This window comes from Cyphellophora attinorum, assembly GCF_001299255.1.
Source record: "Cyphellophora attinorum strain CBS 131958 chromosome Unknown Contig11, whole genome shotgun sequence".
In the NCBI taxonomy this organism is placed as follows: domain Eukaryota; kingdom Fungi; phylum Ascomycota; class Eurotiomycetes; order Chaetothyriales; family Cyphellophoraceae; genus Cyphellophora; species Cyphellophora attinorum.
Genome location: NW_017253239.1, coordinates 438030 through 452544, shown reverse-complemented (window position 1 = coordinate 452544; position 14515 = coordinate 438030). Strand labels below are relative to the sequence as shown.

Here is a 14515-nt window from a genome sequence, read left to right as displayed (position 1 = left end):
TATCTCGGAGGTGATCAGATGGACTTTGTGCAGAAGTCAACCCAACCAGAACTCCGCGCTAGTTCGACTGAAGCAGACGTGATATGTCGTAACGCCGTTGGTGGATGCGCGCGTCTTACGGGTCGGGGTATCAGAAGAAGATCCAGAACGACGATGAGATGCCTGGAGCATACAGAGACAAGAAGTCGAAGTTTGTAGGGTTTGCAGAGATGCAAGAAATAATTGTCTATGAGCAGAAGAAGTACAGGTGGTGCAATTGCATTGAACGACCAATTTGGAGACGGGCAAGGCTGAGAGGCGGAAACGTCTCTGACGTAATTTTACATATTCGTGACTGCCACTTCTTCAAGTCGCGCTTGCTGCTTTCACGCCTTCGATATCCAGACATTCACTTGTTTCGGGATGGAGGGTGTGTCAGTACTGGGTCGACGCATCTATGTATGCTCCCGCTGCATGCACAGGCGGTGGGAGCTTCTGGCTAGCCGCGCAGCGAGTCCGGCGCGCGTCCTGAGCCGGCGCTCATTTGTATCAACGCCACCGCGCGGAAATGAAGCTCAGAGCCCACAGAAGACATCGGAGGATACGTCAAAGGCACAGGGTGCCATGTCTAGACGGCTCTCCGAGATGGCAGAGGAGTCGATTGATACTGGCAGCCCATCAGACCGGCGCAACCTAAAGGCCGAATCAAGTAACTTTTCAGAGGAACTCAAAGCGCAGCTTGAGGCACGAATATCCGAGTCAGCCTTCAAGAACGAGAACCAGAAGGCCTTGAGTGAGGCCAATCTGCCTTCGTACGCGGGAAAGGGGACCAGGGACACCGCTGCTGCCGACCAGTGGCTCGGAACGGAGTCACTCGGAGATGCCTCACTACGTATGCTTGATGATGCTCATAAGAAACTTCGCTTCAAGCCTCGAGCGCCTCGAATAGCTACAAACGTCAATTTGCGTCCCGAGCCGAAGAAGCAGGTCTCCAGGGCTGCAAGACTAGTCAATGCCCGGGACAGGACCTCGGTCTATGCCATGTCGCAGCAAGAAGGCGTCAGCGAGGAAGAGAAGGAGAAGTTCCGAAAGGAGCTGAAGGAAAGATTCTCGCCCGGAGCACGTCCCATGCCCGTAACACTACAGGGCCTGACGTCCCTTGCCAATGAACGAATAGAAGACGCCATCGCTCGAGGCCAGTTCCGCAACATCAAGCGTGGCAAAGACGTCAACACCGAACGAGACCACAACGCCAACAGTCCCTTCCTCGACACCACCGAGTATTTCATGAACAAGATTATTCAAAAGCAAGAAATCGTGCCACCATGGATAGAGAAACAGCAAGAACTTGTAAAACAATTAGACTCCTTCCGCAAAAGGCTACGGAGCGACTGGCGAAGACATGCAGCCAGGATGATCGCTAGCGAGGGCGGTCCACTCGAGCAGCAGATCAATCGAGCGAAAGGTTACGCGTTGGCAGAAGAGATCGTCAACCCTAGAATATCCGACAAGCAAAAGATCTCCGGAATCAGCAGCGATGGCAACCTCGTCAACATCACAGTCGAGGACCGCATCGCCGCAGGCATCAAACTTGACGAACCAGAAGTCAAAGTAGAAGTGACGCCGACTACCACTGAACCTCCAACCGGAACGGAGGCCAAAGACCTCCACAAACTCGAACAAGAACTACAGCAAGAAATACAAACCATCGCCGCCACCTCAGCCACGCTGAATGCCGTCCCTCCCACGGTTCCACCCGAAGTTCCAGCAATAGCAGCAGCTCCTGCTGCTGCAACTCCACCTCAAGCACCTCCTCGCGTCCTCCCAATGCCAACCCCCTTCCGCGACCCAACCTGGCAACGCACCGAACAAGCCTATCACACCCTCGCCATCACCGAAATAAACTCCCTCACCCGCAGCTACAACCTCATGGCCCCCAAAATCGCTCAACGCCCCTACACAAACCTCGACCGCGAGCTCAAGCGCTGCTTTGCCATGGTCGCGCCCCAGCTAGCCGACGAGATCGCCGAGCGAGCCAAGAAGGGCGTCGTGAGGGGTTTCGGCGAGCGCGTCGATCGAGAGAAGGGGGTGCTTGAGCGGGTGCTGAGTAGGAAAGATGGGCCGGTATTGTATGAGAAGGTGATCAGGGAGGAAGTGGAGGGAAAGGAATATGGATGGAAGGAGTTCTGGCGGGATCTGTGGGCGAGGGATGAGAAGGGAAAGCGAAAGGATGTTGCGTAGACTATATATGTGCATGGTAGATGAGATCACGACGAGCTCTGTGTGTACACAGTCAATGAAAAGAACTCTGCACCTCCATACGCGTATTTTCCCACTTGGGGGCAAGCAGAGCGTCAGTCATCCGGTCTCATAAGCTTACCCCCAAAACGTCGAGCAAAACCCTGAGTCTCAGCATCGAAGCACGCGTGGAACCAAGCACCATGCCTCCTGGGAGTGGACTGCAGACAGAAAGTCACATCCGCTCCCGATCTCCAGGATGTTGAAGCCTCTTTGGAGGCAAGAACGGCAGATTGGGTTTGGTCAACCGGTCTGAGACAAGCCGACGTGTGCAATGCAAATATATTTGCGATGAGCAGTGTGACCAGACGTGACCCCTGCTCCTTCCAAGCTCGCTGTGATCGAGTCATCCGGCTTCGACTGCAGTCTCGTATGGACAGAAGAGGGGCTTGCTGAGGCGCGCTTCACATCTCTGCGCCCGAATTACAAGAAAGGGCATTGGCAAGTACTGAAGAAGCTTTGGGTATCATCTGATTCTCATCATCATCATCCGTCACGCACCAAATTGGCACACATCTTCGAGCGGACCTCCACTTCACTCCTTAATACTCAACGCACTCAGTCCCGTCCCTGTGCGGCTCGGTTTCCCCCCAACACCACTACTCCCACCCTCACTGCTTCCACCACTAGCCAGACTATGACTCGTCCTTCTCCTCAACAACTGTTGTCCAACCGGAATCTCCAGCCCATCCAAGAACGCGTCCGGATCAGCCTCAAACCCTTCCGCATTGATGACATCCAATACCTTCTCCATGTTATGCTCAATCACAATCCCAGGGACACTACCCGGCTCGTCCGCCGGAGTAGTGACGCCATTAAACTGCACTTTCGGGCTCTGCTCAAACACTTTCGCCAGATACCGCCACAGACTCGTGAGCGCCTGCTGGCGTTCCAGCGCGGTGCAGTTGCGGGTCTTATCGAGTAAGTTGGCGATCGCAGCGGGCATGTAGTATGGCAGGACGGCTTGTTCGTTGACGTTTCCATCGACGTTTAGTCCGGCGATCAAGCTGTGGCGTTTGGGCTCTTCGAGTTTCTCGAAGGCCGTGGCGAAGAGCTCCGCTTGATCTTTCTCGACCGTGCGGCCCATAGTCAGCAAGCGGAGGAGGGCGCGGTCGGAGTCGTTGTCGACATTTAGATTGCGGAAACCTGTGTTGACGAGCAATTTGCCACGACGTTTGAGCACGAGGTCGTATGCGTCGCGCAACGGCATGTTCTTGCGGATGATTTCGAGAGAGACGTCGTGGACGGTCTTGAACGCTTCGAAGACGGGTTGGATCAGGTTGATGGAGCCATTGGAGTTGATGTGGCCGCGAGCTCCGGCTACGTCGAGGATCTGCTCCATGAATTTTAGTTCGAACGCGTGTTCGCGGCCTTGGAGCTCGCGGAGAAATTCGAGGTTGATGGGCACGTTTTCGGCTTGCGCTAGTTGGCCGGCATTGAGTTCAGAGCCTAGCTCGAGGCCGAGGATTAGGTCTTTCTGTTGGGAGTTATCGAGGTAGCTGAGGCATGGGATCATGCCGGGAATGACAGCTGCCTCATAGAGAAGGGAGTCATGATTCTGGTCGGCTATCGATCCCCCGGTCTGTGTGAGGTGCGCTGCAACGTCTCGTTTGAGATTGGGATCTTTGCCAAGGTCGTTGATGATCATCGACACTACTAGGAGCAGTATGGCTTCAGGCGTCTGGAGATGTCCTCGAAAATGGTCACGGAGCCAGGCAAATGACTGTCGACACAGTCGACGGCTCGCTGGCTGGCATGCTGTGAAAATGTCGTATTCGTCGTTGTAGATCCATCTCAGGCACAGCAAGCCTGTTAGTGTGCGATTAACCTCACCGTACTCTCGGCCAAAAATTCTACTGGAAGGACTCTGAACAATTTCCGAGTGGCCATTCGCATGGCTTTCCTGGACTGCAGCATGTTTCAGGCGCTCTAGTTCCGGTCCGAATCCTTCATGGACTTCTCTCAGCAACTGCGACTCGTCGATGGTGAAGAACTGGTTGCGCTGTATTGTTCGCACCAGGGCAGCCGTCTCAGTCTGCCGCGTGCCCGTCTTGGAGTGCGCATGGCCCATCGTCACCGTTCTAGTAGCAGCATTGGGCGAGAAGATGGTTTCGACATGTATGCTAGCCTTCTTGGCAATGATTGTTGCCCGTCGAATTGGTGCTGCTGGTCGTGCGCAAAATGCGATGTTGTCATGAAGCCATTGACGTTGATTGGATGCGATGCTGACAGTCCATGAGCACTGGCAGTCGCGAATTATCTCTCTGGTGAGTGGTGAAAAGTTGAGTCGATGGAAGCAGACATTATTCGTACACAAGCCATGGCCTACATCTAGATAAGACGCGCACCACTGCCGCCGGGACAAAAGTCTCATCGACAAGTGGTGTGGGAGGGAAGGGGGCACTGCTAAGGCGTAGGGTAGGATTCTCAGCGCTGATTGGCAGCCTGGCGCTCTTGCCGGCTTGGAACCTTGGTTTGTGTGGGGTTGTAGGCACGAGCAGGCACGAGTTCATCAAAGGCTCCTTCGTTCTTGCCTTCCTTCATATATGTTGCCATTCTTCGATGATGGCGAGGCAGCTTCGCAGGCTCCTTGATGTTGTGCCTGCCAGCATTATGGATGCTGTCGCTCCGTTCCTTACGCAGGCCCCTGTGGCCAGAAACGAAAAGGAAAGCGTTGATGGTCCAAATGGCCAAAAAGCTTGACGCGACGGACCTTTGGGAGAGTGCCAAAGTCCCCTCTCCGAAATACTTAATCAAACAACATCTCTGAGCAGAGCCGGACCAGAGGCAAATAGCCGTGCGCGCCTTACAGAACGAGATGGCTTCCGCTCCTGGTCGCTGTATCGGATTGAACGACATCAAGATGACGCTGGTGCCCGTTGATCTGGAACGGAGGCGGAAACTGAAGCTGATGAATGGCGCTTCCAGTACAATATTCAACATCTTCTGGCACTGCCAGGCTCGACCTCCATTTCCGCTGCACCGTTCAATGTAAGAAAACGCCCTTTCCAGGAAACAAGGACAAAGTGTTGAGTTGCAGAATCATAACCGCCGATGCGGAGGACTCTGTATGATGTTTCCGAGAGTGAAGATTGGAAAGCGAAGCGAAAGGTACATCTATGCTCAAGATTGTATTTTAGGGTCTCCCTCTGGCTTCACATGCATTATCGGAAAATTCGATTCAGGTAAGGCAAGAGCTACTTCACCAGCACCTGTAAGTGATGCCCTTCCCAAGGAGCAAGACAGCCTGGAAGGCATCTCACCCCAACCTCAACTTCACCTCAACTTCACCTTGGAACGTGACGCGCTTCATTCCGTTTAACTCCGTGACGTTTCTATTTCAATCAGTGAGAGACCTCTTGAATTGATTTCTATTTCTCTTCTGCAAGATTCGCTTCGTACCATATTCGACGAGAGTCTTCTTCGCGACGATGGGTTCTTATCACGATCAAATCATCGCTCTCATGGGCGCCGCCCCAGGTGCGAACCCTTTCACCGATGACGCTGTTGAGACCAGCGCCGCTCCGACTCCAGTGACCATGCAGGTGCCGATACCTGGAAACACAATCGCCGAAACACCCATCGAGAATCGCATGGAGATGACTACAGAGACTAGACTCCCATTCGAGATCGAGATGTTCGGCGAACCAGAGCCTGCCAGATCGGGTCCCAACCGCCGTCCTCCCCGTCGCGCTGCTGCGCCGACGAAGATGCCTGGTGTCGGCCCTCCGATCAGAGCTGTGGCTCGCAAGACATCTCGTGCTGTCCAAAAGAAGCGCGAGCGTAGTCCAGAGGAGGAAAGCGAGGATGAGCAATCGAGCACTGATTCAGATAACGACAAGCGATTGAAAGAAGCTCGGAAGCGTCTTCAATACACGAAACGCCAGCGTCAGAAGCGTGTCAAGCGTGTTCCTCAGTCTGAGTCCGAGGATGAGGATTCCGAGGAGGAGGAGATGGTGAGACGCAAGTCTAAAGGCAAGCAAGTCAAGTATGTTGTGTTTCTACTTCCTTCGATTTGCAACTAACAACTCCACAGGAAGCGTGAAGTGCGCACTCCATCTTTCAGCTCTCTTTCTTCATTCGAAGAACCACAGAAGAAGAAGAAAGCTCCCAAGGCGAACGGCAAGATGACTGATGCCAAACGCAAGTCTACCAATGCCTCCCTCTTGCTCAAGCGCAAAGGCAAAGGTCGTGCTATTCCCAAGCGTGTCGAGGATAGCGATGCAGCCGATCTCATGGTCTGGCAATGGCGCCATGCTGGTCGTACTTGGCCAGAGATTCGCGCTGAATGGACTCGCATGACGGGTCAGGTTCCTGGTCGATCCAGTCTTAGTGTTCGCATGGCCAAGATGCAGGACAACTTCATCGATAATGGTGGTGCAGATGTAAGTGCTATCGCTCCCGAGCCCTCGACCGCAACGCTGCGGTCACGAGTCACCCACAAGCAAAGCGCTAACCTGTATACAGGACCTGCTCCTGATCAAGCTCAAGGAAGACGCCGAGAACGACCTGGAAACCAAGCGTTGGGAGTTGGTCGCGAAGAAGTGGAAGGAGGAGAATCCGGGCACAAAGCAGACAGCAAAGACACTCAAGAAGCGCTTTGTGGCCATCAAGGAGAGTGGCTGGAAGCTGGGACGGAGTGTTGAGGATGGAAAGGATCCGCTCACTGTAGCTGGAGCCATCAAGAGAGACGGCGGTGTTCCTATGCTCGGTGTCGATGTCGATGACGACGAAACTGAGGACGAAATCAAGGACGAGGACGATGGGGAGGGTGCTGGCATGGGCAGTGATGCTGGGGGTGATGAGCAGAACGGAAACGGCAGCGACTAGTGCTCGACTCTGCCCAGGGAGCTGCGCGAATCAACACTCGATTGGAAGCCACCCAGGAGGCCTTCAGAGCGCAAAACAGCTTGCCCATCATAGTATCTTTACCAAGACGATGGCCAGAGCCAGAATCTAACGGAGACACAACGAACTCCTACAGCGCCCGCCCTGGGGAGAAAATCAATGATCAATCTTTCTGGCGACTTAGAGATGAAGTGAGGCTCATCCCGAACTTGCTGACTCAATCTGCAACACCATCCTGGGTCACAGAGCCCGCCCTGACCAATTTATGCCCAAACAGCCTGTCGCCTTCTTTTTGCCTCTCCCGAGGTCCCCGCACGGTTGCCGTGAGTAGCCGACAGCTTAATTGGAGAACTGCCCCGTCATCGGCCTTCCCATATCGAGATCTCATGGCCATAAGAGCAGGAGCATGAGCGTGACGTTGTGCTCTTGTTCGTGCTCCATGACTACCTGAAGAAGCCGCAGGTTGCGTGCTAAATGTCATGAACGTAGCTCGGACTTTCCGAGCGCAAGCTCGCCACCTCCACCCCAGTCCCCTTCCCCTCGCCCGCACCTTTAGTTCCTCCCGCACAACTCTCGCCGACCACGTTAGAATAGTCGAAGTTGGACCGCGTGATGGATTGCAGAACGAGAAGACCTCGATACCACTTCAGACCAAGCTCGAGCTAATCAGTCGTCTCGCTCAAACAGGCGTCACCCGCCTCGAAGCCGGCAGCTTCGTTCCCGCAAAATGGGTACCAGATGGCCTCGACCGCAGAGATCCTAGAGGACATAATGACACACCCACCACCTGCTCCTAAAGCTATAGCATACAATTATCTGGTCCCCAATATCCGCGGGCTGGAAAACATGGTCAAGATCATTGAAGCCAGAAGCGGCAACAACACCACCGTCCAATCCCAGGACGCATACCCAACACCTCCCCCATCACCACAGCCAGACTCAGCCGCGCCCATAACATCCTCCTCCGACCCCAATCCCATGCCTTCAGACCCTCCCGTCTCACCTGCCCACAACAACACCCACGAAATCAGCCTCTTCGCCGCCGCAACCGAAACCTTCTCACACAAGAACACAAACTGCAGCATCGCCGAATCCCTCTCCCGCTGCACCCCCGTCTTGGACCTCGCCCGCCAACACAACATTCGCGTGCGCGGGTACGTCTCCGTCGCACTCGGCTGTCCGTACGAAGGTCCCGATACAGATCCACACAAGGTCGCCGAGCTGACTGCGAGTTTGCTGGAAATGGGGTGCTACGAGGTATCGGTAGCGGACACGACGGGGATGGGGACGGCGCCGAAGACGCGGAGGTTGTTAAAGGTGTTGAAGGAGGCGGGGATATTGGATGAGGATCTGGCGTTGCATTTTCATGATACGTATGGGCAGGCGCTGGTGAATAGTGTTGTGGGTTTGGAGAGTGGGGTGAGGGTTTTTGATAGTAGTGTTGGTGGGCTGGGGGGTTGTCCTTACAGGTGAGTCTTCGGTCGCGTTACAGAAACGTGAGATGTACTGACGAGTCGAGCAGTAAGGGGGCGACTGGTAACGTAGCGACCGAGGATCTTCTGCATCTGGTGCATAGTCTGGGCTGTGAGACTGGCATCGATATGGTCAAAATGGCCGAGATTGGGCGATGGATCACAGGAGAGATTGGCAAGGCGAACGACAGTAGAGCTGGTAAGGCTACGCTTGCACGTTTGGACCTGTAGTCCGCCGCGGCACAACGAAGTACCTGCATAAACCGACTGGGTTGCTGTTGGTTTCGTTTCATTCTTCCTCTGTCCTGGTATTTCACAGGCTATCTGCGGCTATTCGGTGTGTAGCGTTAGCTTCTGACGAGATGGGTCGAAAGTATTGACACCGTCATACAGCCCTTGAATGCGAAGGAATGCGTCAAAACCTCGTCGTGCGCCATACAAAGCGGTGCTCTGTAGCACACTCTGCAACCTCGAGCGCTTGCTAGTTGCCGAATTAGGATGACGCACCACGCCCAACTTTGCGAACGTCCTATTTCGTAAGGCTATTGAACTGACCCATCACTTCGGAAATCCAGCTTGCAAACTGAATTTGTTTCGCATCAGATAGGACGCCTCGACTATCGTGCATTCCATCCAGTGCGCTGATGAATCGAGCTTGAGCAAGCAGCATTGTCTCGCGGTCGTCAGGCTTGTGCGTGAAGTGGCGGAACTCGTTGTTTCGGACAGTGTTGTAGAGATCTGTAGCGATGGTTGGACGGGGGATGATATCGATGGCATACGACGGCGGACGCTTTAGACCAAAGAAGTCGATGAAGCTGCGGGAGACGGTCAGTCTTCTAACATCGAGAGGATTAAATGCTTACTTTGACTCGTAGAGAGCATCGCGCGCAAATGTCCAGACATTGTAAGGCCTAATGAGGTCTATGAACACCTTCAAAGGTTCGGTCTCACCACCAGCGATTGCAATTTCATCGTAGAGGTCGCAGAAATGCATCTTGCGTGTGTAGTCGAAATCCTTTCTGAGGTCGGCAACGAACGCCTTGATGATGTTCTGCAAGCTCACAACTCCTGCGATAGTGTTGAGGTCGTAAAGCTCCGGCTTGAGACGGTCGAGGTCGAAGTTCGCTCCAAGCACCGGCATGATGGCGGCCACTGAGATTTGTCCGAAGTTCTGCTGGCGCAAGATCGAGATGTCGCGTAGTAGAAAAGATCGAGGTTGTGCGAACAGCGAAGTCGATAAATAAGCCAGCTCTTGGCAAGACTTTCAAGTGACTTGTATCACAGTGCACTTGATGAAAGCTTACTAGTGCCTTGACAACGCTCATGACCGGCTTCAAGCCTTCAACTTAAAGTGACCTTTGTCCTTGGCATCAAACAGTCTCACAAGAATAACAGCGATCGACGATGCCAGTAGCAGCGCAAAGTCGTACCAGATCACCGAGACATATGCCTGTGTCTCAGCACCATCCTCGACCAAAGTCCCCCCAACAGGTGAGCCCCACAAAGCACCAAGTCCTCGAACGAAATACAGAAACCCGTTGACCGAAGCATAAGCCTGCGTCCCAAAGATGTCCACAACAGTCGTTGGGAACAGCGAATTATAGCCGCCCGAGAAGACACCATAGCTGACCACGAACGCGATCCACATGCCAGAACTGGTCTCCCAGGCAGCATTCAGCCAGAATGCCACGACTACTGCCGAGCTCGCAAGGACACTGAGAATGAGAGTGTTCTGGCGCCCAGTCATGTCGGCCAGGAAGCCAAAGCCAATCCGGGAGACAGTGTTGACCGCGTTGAGAATCGCTAACAGACTGGCGCCGAAGGTCGCAGAGTATCCCAGTCTGACCGTGAACTCCGGCAAGAACGTCAGTGGCACAAAATTGCCTCCGGCCTGACTCATGCCGGCCAAGGCACTGAGTATGAATGTCGGCTTTCGGGCCACAGCCCAATTGACCAGAGTCGGCCTTCTTGCCACGCTTCTGCTTTGCGGGGTCGCGAGGGATATAGCTAGTCCTAGTACTCCAGATATGCCACCGAGTGCTCGCAATGTCCATGCTGCCCCAACCTTGGCCAGGAGAGCTCGCGTCAGAGGCGCAAATGTAAGACCGCCCAAGCCTGCCCCTGAAAGTACCACTCCCATCGCACTGCCACGATGAGCATCAAAGTACTCTGGTGCCACGGCAAGCATCGGGAAGTACAAAAGAGAGCTTCCGATGCCGTACACCAGACCTTGCGTGAGTAGCAGTTGCCAGACCTGGCTACAAGCACTCGCCATGAGGTAGCCTCCAGCAATCAAGCCTGCTCCAGTCGCGGTCAGACATCGGGGATCAGCAATTCGGGCCATCAGCGGATTCACGAAGATAGATCCAGACCAAGTGAGTCCGGCACCCAATGTGCCAACAAATGCAAGCAGGGCTTTGTTGTCAGCTGCCGATGGCGGCAAGAAAGGATCTGGTCCATCAGCCTTGGTGCCGGTCGCGAGATAGTAAGCGAGGAAGACGCCGTATGACTGATTGAAGCCGATGGTGAGGAACACGGCGCTGAAAGATGCTGCAAGTACCATCAGCTGCTGGCGACGCGTAGGTGGCGGGAGAAGCGCTGATGTCGAATTCGTTGGCACGTCGACTGGGAGGTCGTCGTCGACGGTCCCATCATGGCGGAAGCGTTGGCCTGGTCGCTCGATCAGAAAGTCCAAGGAAGCAAATGGTTGGTCATGCTCCGACTGGGATGGCGGGAGCAAGATACCGCTCCGAGTACGTGCTGGAAGCTCGATCGTGGTGGTCGCTGCAGACATCAAGCTGGCCCTTCCTTGTAGGTAGCGGACCGCGCAAGCAGCAGCGATCTCGGGCCTCCATATATAGGATATACGCTCTCGTAATCGATGTCACCTCAGGTCAGTCACGAGTCACAATGGAACTCAACGCGAAGAGATCATCGCTTGTGCGGGAGAAAGCGGGCATCTCCCCTCAGTCTTCCGAACCGACGTTGAAGTCTCAAGGCTGGCCGACATCGTCGCTCTCGCCCTCCAGTCCGTCCCGCATCTCGGATCCCCGCGATCCGCTGCTTGCTGCAAGAGCCTGCCAAGGCAACTCCCCTTTGTCGATCGGCCGATGCCCCTCAAAGGCCAAGCGAGGAGATGAAATTTCATCTAATCTTATCTCTGAAACCGAAACTTCCATTGGCCATTCCTACGACGATGCTCTTGGATCAGCATGTTATCGTCTCTCAAACTTGCTTTCCCCGGTGCTCTGCCTCTACGCGTCAGGAATAGCTCGTGATGTCTCACATGGCCAGATGTCAAGTCAGCGCCTCTGGGCTAGCTATGTAAGTTCGCGATTCGCAAGGTAAGCTCGACTTCTGTTCTTTCTGCAATTTCGTATGCCCATACAAACCTAGCATCTGGCACTGCACGACTCGCTAGTCTCTGGGTTGTATTGGCATCGTTTTAGACCATGGCGGCATTCATCGATAAGCCGCCTCTGTCCGATCAGAAGCAGAATTCGTTGAAGGACATCAGTGCCACTGACAGGCGAGAACCAAGTCCGGCTTCCGACGATGAACAGGAAGTCGACCATCTCAGACAGCAAGCCTGGGGTCGATACACAAAGCTGTGGATGTGGCTGGGCATCTCGTTGATGTGGACCATTTTTGAGCTCGATAACGCGACCGTCTATAACTGTATGTCCTTTCAGCCTTCCGAAAGCGTGTTTCTGAACAATGTGACGCAGATCAGAACTATGCTACTTCCGAGTTCGAATCTATTTCGTACTTGGGAACCCTGACGACAGCTGGTACGATTTTATCAGCCGTGCTAAAGCCTCCGATTGCAAAATTATCTGATGTCATTGGTCGAGCTGAGAGTGAGTATGATAGGAATCTGAAGAGCCTCTACTGACTTCCGTGCTAGCCTATGCGATCACAGTCATCCTATACATACTGAGCTACATCCTCGCTTCCTCCTCGAATGCATTCGATCAGTATGCTGGGAGCTACATCATCTACTGCGTCGGCCAGACAGGCATGCAGATTCTCAACCAGATCATCGTGGCAGATATCACCAACTCACGCACGCGCGGCCTCGCCAATGGTCTTGTCAATCTGCCCTTCATGATCGTTCCCTGGATCGCAGCTTTCATCGTGGACTCTGCATTGACCACTGTGGGATGGCGCTGGGGCATCGGCATGTTCGGCTTCATCCTACCAGCATGCAGCGCTGCAGTCATCATCCCACTAGCGCTGTTCCAGAGACGTATGAAAGGCCTCGGATCCCCCCCGAGGCCAAAGCTGTCCGTGTCTGGCTTTTTCTCCCATATCGATATCGTCGGCGTCACTCTTCTGGCTAGCGGTTTCGCCCTTGTCCTACTGCCACTGTCTCTGGCTGGCAACACGCCGTCTCGCTGGTCGACACCCTGGATTCCGACTTTGATCGCAGTTGGCTTGGTCTTGCTCGGCACACTCCTGTTCTACGAAGCCAGATTCGCCAGGTGGCCAGTGCTGCCATTCCGATTCCTACGCAACTCATCTCTGCTGCTAGCCTGGCTCATTGGAACGACCGACAGCTTTGCTTTCTCCGCAACGCATACTTACATGTATACATGGTCTGTGGTCGTCCATGACTTCTCCCCACGGAACGCAAGTTTCTTGACCTTCACTGCTGGCTGTATGCAAGTGTTGTCGGGCGCCATCTGTGGCTTTCTCATGTACCGCACGAGACGCTTCAAGGGGCTTCTGGTCGGCGGAGTGATGGTTCGCTTGATCGGCTACGGCATCATGCTCCGGCTACGTGGCAGCAACAACTCCACAGCCGAGCTGTTCGTTGTGCAGCTGATACAAGGCTTCGGCTCGGGCATTGTACTCACCATCGTCCTGGTCGTTGCACAGATCGTTGTCACCAGAGCAGACCTCGCTCAATCGACAGCGCTGATGCTCCAATTCATCTACCTTGGCAATGCGCTTGGATCTGCGGTCGCTGGCGCGATATATACCGGTCTGTTCCGCGATCGAATCGCCGTCCATGCGCCCGACCTGCCCTCTGCGCAGGTGGATGCCGTGTACAATACAATCGCTGGCTACGAGGATGTCGAATCGCCAGAGGAGGTGGACGCCGTCAATCATGCGTACAGTGATGTGATGCGGTATATGACGCTCGTTGCGTTGATTGCAAGCGCTATTCCAGTATTATGCGTCTGGTGGCTTAGAGACTGGAAGCTCAGCGAAGACCGCCATAACCTCGCGGAAGATGTCAAGAAAGGTGATGCTGGAGTGATCAGTGAAGATGACGGCGCCCTCAGGAGATGGTGGAAGACTGGGAAGTGGTGGTAATGCCTCTGCGAGCATATTATGCCCTCCCCAGACCAACTGGACTGTAACAGACAGGTTCAAGTCTTGTGACTCACCGGACGCCGGGTGTTCAAGCTCATGCAGCTTCTGCGAGAATTCGCAAGTCTGCTCTGTACGTCACGTGGAATTTGTTCAATCACACCGGCTACCACCGCCGTCCTGCATCGTCGTACGAGTAGTTGCAGGCCCATGAAATGTTGGCAATGACGCACGGAACATTAACGTATGTCTTTTGTACAGGGTTCGAAGCCGTGAATAATGTTCTGCCTGGACCCCAAGCATACGACGAGTGCGTGCGCACAGCCACGAGGCTTAGCGAGGGAGCGCCACAACCGTCTCCTCGATTTTGCCTCCGATTCCGGTCCTTCTTTCCTCAGGGATTCCGCTATAGGCTCAACGCAGCAGGAGTCGAATATCTGAAACATCAGGCTCTTGACGTTGTGTTCTACATAGAAGTTGCTAGTAGTCGTCGTACGCATCCTCAGCTTACCGGCAAATATGATGCTGGTCTGACGTATCTCGTTCATTGATCGTTGCTAATTTTATTTCCCGACCTGCCAAGACGTTTGATCTTCATG

General features: G+C 54.1%; 7 protein-coding genes across 7 annotated transcripts; 4 read left to right on the top strand and 3 right to left on the bottom strand.

Annotated features, from left to right (window-relative positions):
- Positions 1 to 624: 624 nt before the first annotated feature.
- AB675_10700 (uncharacterized protein) lies at positions 625 to 2220 on the top strand (the record flags this gene model as incomplete). The annotated part of the gene is made up of 1 exon (XM_018139490.1): positions 625 to 2220. One exon carries the CDS (start codon positions 625 to 627, stop codon positions 2218 to 2220), a length of 1596 nt encoding a protein of 531 aa, XP_018000617.1.
- A 592-nt stretch (positions 2221 to 2812) lies between these two features.
- Positions 2813 to 4348, bottom strand: AB675_10699 (uncharacterized protein; the record flags this gene model as incomplete). The annotated part of the gene is made up of 1 exon (XM_018139487.1): positions 2813 to 4348. The coding sequence occupies one exon, from the start codon at positions 4346 to 4348 to the stop codon at positions 2813 to 2815; it is 1536 nt and encodes a 511-aa protein (XP_018000896.1).
- Positions 4349 to 5708: 1360 nt separating this feature from the next.
- Positions 5709 to 7107, top strand: AB675_10698 (uncharacterized protein; the record flags this gene model as incomplete). Its single annotated transcript, XM_018139486.1, has 3 exons — positions 5709 to 6265; positions 6314 to 6662; positions 6745 to 7107. The coding sequence occupies 3 exons, from the start codon at positions 5709 to 5711 to the stop codon at positions 7105 to 7107; spliced, it is 1269 nt and encodes a 422-aa protein (XP_018000578.1).
- A 756-nt stretch (positions 7108 to 7863) lies between these two features.
- Positions 7864 to 8828, top strand: AB675_10697 (3-hydroxy-3-isohexenylglutaryl-CoA/hydroxy-methylglutaryl-CoA lyase; the record flags this gene model as incomplete). The annotated part of the gene is made up of 2 exons (XM_018139485.1): positions 7864 to 8594; positions 8648 to 8828. 2 exons carry the CDS (start codon positions 7864 to 7866, stop codon positions 8826 to 8828), a joined length of 912 nt encoding a protein of 303 aa, XP_018000580.1.
- Positions 8829 to 9126: 298 nt separating this feature from the next.
- Positions 9127 to 9738, bottom strand: AB675_10696 (uncharacterized protein; the record flags this gene model as incomplete). The annotated part of the gene is made up of 2 exons (XM_018139484.1): positions 9127 to 9412; positions 9461 to 9738. The coding sequence occupies 2 exons, from the start codon at positions 9736 to 9738 to the stop codon at positions 9127 to 9129; spliced, it is 564 nt and encodes a 187-aa protein (XP_018000843.1).
- A 192-nt stretch (positions 9739 to 9930) lies between these two features.
- AB675_10695 (putative transporter ESBP6) lies at positions 9931 to 11391 on the bottom strand (the record flags this gene model as incomplete). Its single annotated transcript, XM_018139483.1, has 1 exon — positions 9931 to 11391. The coding sequence occupies one exon, from the start codon at positions 11389 to 11391 to the stop codon at positions 9931 to 9933; it is 1461 nt and encodes a 486-aa protein (XP_018000857.1).
- Positions 11392 to 12049: 658 nt separating this feature from the next.
- AB675_10694 (Siderophore iron transporter 2) lies at positions 12050 to 13919 on the top strand (the record flags this gene model as incomplete). The annotated part of the gene is made up of 3 exons (XM_018139482.1): positions 12050 to 12275; positions 12326 to 12457; positions 12505 to 13919. The coding sequence occupies 3 exons, from the start codon at positions 12050 to 12052 to the stop codon at positions 13917 to 13919; spliced, it is 1773 nt and encodes a 590-aa protein (XP_018000680.1).
- Between the last annotated feature and the right edge of the window lie 596 nt (positions 13920 to 14515).